Here is a 5,948-nt window from a genome sequence, read left to right on the forward strand (position 1 = left end):
GGGGGGGCAGGGGGGGAACAAAAGGACTGAGAGACCGGACTGTCCAAGATTACACAAAGAGGTGAAAAACTACAGTCCTTACAAACTGTCTAGTTCTGAAATCCTTTTAGCATGTTATTACTCACATGGCAAAGGCTCTCTCAAAGTAAATAGTTATGAAAAAATTTGTTTGTAGATTGTAAGAAGAAGAAATTAAGACCCCCAAGAAATTTATCTGAGGTCGTATTTAACTGATTTATATACCACAACACAAAGAATGAACTTGCAAATGTAAATGGCATTTGAATGTAGAATTGGTTTTATGTTATTGAGTTATTTCCTTCTCATGAAGCCATTTGCAGGATAACAGAAGATCACCACTCATGCTTGTTTGAGCTTCTCAAATAAGAACAAACATGTGGTCCAGAGCCTAAAGAGATGATCAGCAACTGAAGGGAAAGACCAGAGAGGGATATTATATTAAGAAAGCTGTGTAGTGAATCCTACATAGCGTAACTGTTGAAGTTGTTAGAGAAGATGTAAGTGAAAGAATTAAGACAATGTCATGCACAAGGGCAGCTGTGTGGGCAAGAAGCCAGGCAGAGACAAAATGCAGAGCAGGCTAAATAAAGTGCAGGCTGTAAGATATAGCCTCATAAATATATACACGAATAAAAAGAAGTTATTGTTGTCACTTTTTTTGATGCTTAAAACATGTGCAGGTTGAATTAAAAGAAATGAGCATGCTGAAAGCATTTCAGAAGTGTGGATATTCAAAAAATAAAAACCTTCTACATATCGAGGTTATTTTGACTATTAACGTCTCTTTCTAACATGGCCAACTTTGGATAATTCATTTAAGGTTGTAATGGTAAATGGCATATGGTAATATAAGAGATTTTTACATTATTATACCCTTCGCACCCTTCTTGAGAAAAATGTTCCAAAATGAGACAGCCAGAGCCAATAGTTTTTTTAGATCTTGCAGTTTTAAAGCTGCATTAATGCTGATGGTTTTCGATTAAATAATTTTTTACCCTCATTTTTTCCTAGAAGTTTTTGAGAATTAGATCCCCAGAATTTCAGTAGGAGATGAGTATCTAATTAACTTAGGCTTTTTTGAAAAATCATTCATCCTGTTTAGAAAAGAGGAAGATGATGAAGTAAGTCCTTTGTACGTTTTCCAAACCCAGTTTTGCACTCTCCAAGTATTCGCTTACTTTAAATGGCTTTTGTGTTGGCTGCTCCTACAGAACTCTGTACTCGGTGTACCGAGTAAACAGATTTCTAATGGTCATACTTTTAGTAAAGCAAGTACTGATTTACTTATTTCTACAATCTATCGAAGTAACACTCGATGAGGCTATTTATGTGCCCTTATGTATACCTAAACAACTATCCAACATGCCAGACAACAGAAAATCGTATACTACTTCCTCACAAAATCACACTTCCTAAAATAAAATGAAATGTAGCAGATTTTGGCCACTTCCCAAGCCTCATCTTCTGCACTGAACAGCTGACAAGTTAATGTGATTAGTTGTTCAGCGCCGAGACTAGGTAGTGATGGTTCATAAATACATGGACACTATGTGGTTGCTTTTGTTGGATCATTTGGAAGACTAATCACTTCAGATGAGCCTTTGGTTTTGTATGAATTTAGGATGAGTAGACAAACCAAGGCTAGTCACTGTAGACTGACTGAACTCTAGAAGTAGCAATAAACCTACTGCCATCAAGAATAAAAGCACCATTTAAGAAGCTTGAGCTCACAAGAATCCAGAGCCTCTAAAGGAACCCTCATCAGTGCAGCAAGAAGCATACTACCCGATTACCAAGTAATACATATTATCAGGTAATATCATATTATCCTCTGAGACAGGGCATGTTTTAACGGAGGGATGGTTCACAGTTTGCAAGTCCGCCACAGGCTGGTCTCCAGTCAATTTTCTATCTGTATTTGAGAGCTAAAGAGCATTATCAAACACACGTTAATGTTAACACAGGCACATGAAACAAAAAAAGCATTGTCTTTTGGCGCTTGACAAGCACCACACTAGGCTGACATGTCAACATACTCTTGGCCTTCTTTCAGGTCTTTCAAAAATCCAACTGAAGCTGAAGCCACAAAACTCCCAAGTCCAGCTCCACGAGGGGAGGAAGCTGGACTGTGTACCATTTCCCTGCGTATCTACTATTTCATAGATCTCTCTCCCTCTTCAAATTGGGGAGGGGGGAAAGACCAGGGAGAGAACCATCACGTATGACAGTAGGGCCTCCCAGGGGAGACGATGCTAAAAATTCACACAGCTGCTCAGAGGGTTTGATCCCCCACAAGACTTGAACCAAACCCCTGAAGACTTCAGTGATGTGTGCTTGGCTCTTAAGCCGAGCACTTTACAAGCCATTATGTTTGAGAATTTCACAGCATTCTCAAAACTTAAAAAAGCACAAGCATATTAGCACAGGAATCAGCCTTTACTGCTTTTAAACCTGAGTAACTCTGTTACTTTCTGAGCAAACATTCTTAACTCTGTCAAAGGTTGACACATACCTTCAATATTGTTTTTGGACGTTTTTTAAAGTAAAGTTTTGGCTTTTCAATCACAGGAAGAGGAGGAAGTTTCTTAAGTTCTTGTAGGACAGCCATTGCAGCACGTTTCTTTGAGAGTTTCTTACTGTTGCCTTCTCCTTCTGCAGTGAATTCTCCTACTGTAACTCGTGTAACAAAGCTCTTCATGTGAGGAGGTCCACTTTCTTTAATCACCTTTTAAGCAAAAGTGACATCGAGTCAAATCACCCTACAGGAATGTAACTTAACGTTTGTATCTCTGCAATGTACTTACTACTAAGGCAGCTCTCCTGCTCATTGAAAGCATTAGACAGGTTTTCATAAAATCTGCACAAGTATTAATGGCAGTGCCAGGTTTGAGGACAGAAAATTAAGGTTAATTAGATACAACAAATCTAACCACCATATTCAGTGTTTCACAGAAAATATGTAGATCTGTATTTTGAGAAAGATTTATAAAATAACAGAATACACAACAATAATGCATATTTCAACCAAGGCTGCTGGTTTTTACCTTGCAAGGTGCTTCACATACTAAAGAAATTCAATTCATGATGGTCCACCAGGCTTTGGCTATCTCACTACACAAAATATATTCAAAATTGCATTTATATGGCATCACTTCAACTTGTAATTTTTTTCTATTATCATGAAAGCACAGGATGTTCACGCATGGTCCCAAACTTCAGTCTTAAAGGCCTGTATTTTTACGCTGTCCCAGCTGCGGGCAGCATGCCTGCTCTCAACTCTTACCTTGCCCGAGTACACAACTCAGAGTGATATCCTGTACATTTGAAAGGCTGCCAACAGTCTTGACTCCACGACTCTCAGCTGTCCCTCCCAACAGTACCAAAAGAAATTATCAAGAGTCACCATAACTCACACGAAAGCCAATCAGATCTAAAAAGTTTCATTTACTCATTCCCTTCCAAACATATTCAGGATGACAATGAGAAAACCCATCTGAAGGACTTCTCCACTATTAAAAGTTACAATAATATGGAAAAAAAATGAAGTTCTGAACGCTGTACCTTTCTTCAGCTCTTTTTCTGTCTCCATTTTTCTACACACATAGGTCTCCTTTCAGGAGGCTATACTGTTCAGATGCATTCATCAACAAAATCACAGCACTGCAAGTGCTAAGACAACCATCTCTTCTCGTATGCACCATTTACTGGTCTGGACAATGTCTATCAGGAATTAGAGACCTCATTTGGGAAAAGGTTCAGTTATTTTGTTTGATGGCCGGAAGCAGCTACCTAATTTAATCTTTGTTACACGTAATGTGTATAAAGAGACATTAGAGCATCTGACAAGCATCTCTTTGTATTATCTTCAAAATCAATACAAGTACATATTTTTTCAGTAGGTGCAATTACATCAAACCATTTGTTGAAGAAGTGTAATGCCTGAGTGCAAGGGAATGGAGGTAAAGGCGCTAGGGCCTTCTTGGTGTAATAACTATATTTTTAATGGGCTGAAACCTTCAACCTTAATATTATTACAACATGTTTCATATTAAAGTTCTTTTTATCAAGGTCATGTCCCTTGCATTATTTAGTTTTGCTGTTACACTGTAATGAGGTCTCCTTAGGCTTGTATTTCTTTTTTAAGCTCTCTTTTGTGGCAAGTTCACCCAGCAAATACAATTATCACAGCATACATCAATAAAAAGACACAAAATGAAAACTAACAGACAACTTTGCCCGCATTTTCCCAGAATAAGACGACATCTGTGCCAGCATGGGACTTTTCCGTTGTAGTCCAGAGTTGTTCCCACCTTTAGGGTCCCAGGTAACATTTTCAGAAGCGTTTTCAAGATTGCCTCACCTGAGGGTTGCCCACTAGTGCTTCACCACGTGAAAAGGGAGTGGTGCTTTCAAGTCACTGACCCACGGGAACCTGCACTGCCTGCACCAGAGCTGGGACGAGCCCAGCACCAGCATCTCCTGCTCTCAGCCCCAGTCAGGCTCCGTATCAGTGCTGAACGCCTTCATTGCACTACAGTCTTTCCCACCCTGTTTTAAAGGCGTATCTTAATCCATCCCTCTAGGTTGCTATCCAAATATTCCAACGCATTGGCTGTAGAATGTGGCTAAATTAATCTTACTAAGGTCCTTAACCTTTTTGTGGTCTTACTAATAGCATTATATAGGTGTTTCTACTTACATGCAATATAATGTATTAATAAAATACACAAGAATGTCTATAGTGACCAGATGAAAAAGGACAAAATAACTTGCTTAAGAAATATAATTGCTGAGATCCTAAAATACTAGGTTTATATAAGTTTTCTCATATATATATATATAAATGCACACAAATATATACATATGAAAAAGAATGTTAACACAAAACTAGATTATATTTTTCATATACAGATATGGAAAGATATTTCTTAATATAAAACTAACGTATTCCGGTGCGGTTTTCATCTTTTAAACTTTAAAGTATGTGACACAAGGTAAGTAATTGCCTGGAAAACACTCAAAACTGTTTCTTTGTTAGTGTGTAAATGAAAAAAGTCTGTGTTGTCAATGGAATGAACCCCATAGGACTCAGATGGGATCCAGATCAAGTTAAACATTCAAATTTGGTAATTAAGCAAAAAAAACATTTACCTAACAACATTTTTGGTTAACCCCAGATTTTAGATCTTTTTACTCCACATGATTTCAAACATTTGTGCTTTAAGCCTTGGGACAGAAAACACTAAAAAGAAATTCAGCCTTTGCTATCCAAGAACACTACATGCATTAGTACATTAAACTATTTCCTCAGTTGAAAAGATACGACCCGTGGACCAAATCATGGCCAATTTAAAGCTGAGAATTTGATTAAGGGTGACAGTTCAATACACTTTTCTTTTTCTGTTCCACTGATTTAAAGAATAACTCCAGCAAGAGAAAACACATGGGGCCAAAACACATCTAAGGTCAAGTTACATCAAGAGTGAATTTGGCTCAACTTAATGAATCATGCTGACAAATGAAAAACAGCAGTACGATTACAACGCTGCTTCAATTATTAATGAGACTCCAGGTAGAAAATTCAAAAGATTATGACAAGATTAAATTGACATTAAAAAAAAATAATGGAAAAGACAAAAAGCAGGTCAACAAAAACATGTCATCTACATCCATGATTATTTAGAAGTTTTAAAATACCAATATATTTCCATGCGCTTGTGTGGGCAGACATACCAGATTTTCCCAGTTTAAAAAAAAAAAAAAAGAAAAAAAAGTCTGGATGTTTTATTAAAACTGGAATGAGGAACAGTGCCTATCATGCAAAACCCCAGTGAGAGCTACTCGGTATGTCAATCATCCAATCTGAAAGCCTTAATTCCCAGGAGAGCAGGAGCCAGACGGGTGTGAAATTTCCTGATGAGAACTTG

At 37.7% G+C, this 5,948-nt stretch overlaps 1 protein-coding gene across 1 annotated transcript in view; it reads right to left on the reverse strand.

Annotated features, from left to right (window-relative positions):
* Positions 1-1,814: 1,814 nt before the first annotated feature.
* LOC104166090 overlaps positions 1,815-5,948 on the reverse strand; it is a gene marked incomplete at its 3' end in the record, with an annotated part of 20,599 nt that continues 16,465 nt past the window's right edge. Inside the window, 2 exon segments of the mRNA XM_009705915.1 lie at positions 1,815-1,946; positions 2,534-2,746. Of these exon segments, the coding sequence (XP_009704217.1) occupies positions 1,815-1,946; positions 2,534-2,746 (345 nt within the window).

This window comes from Cariama cristata, unplaced genomic scaffold, assembly GCF_000690535.1.
Source record: "Cariama cristata isolate BGI_N322 unplaced genomic scaffold, ASM69053v1 scaffold11110, whole genome shotgun sequence".
NCBI classification, from domain to species: domain Eukaryota; kingdom Metazoa; phylum Chordata; class Aves; order Cariamiformes; family Cariamidae; genus Cariama; species Cariama cristata.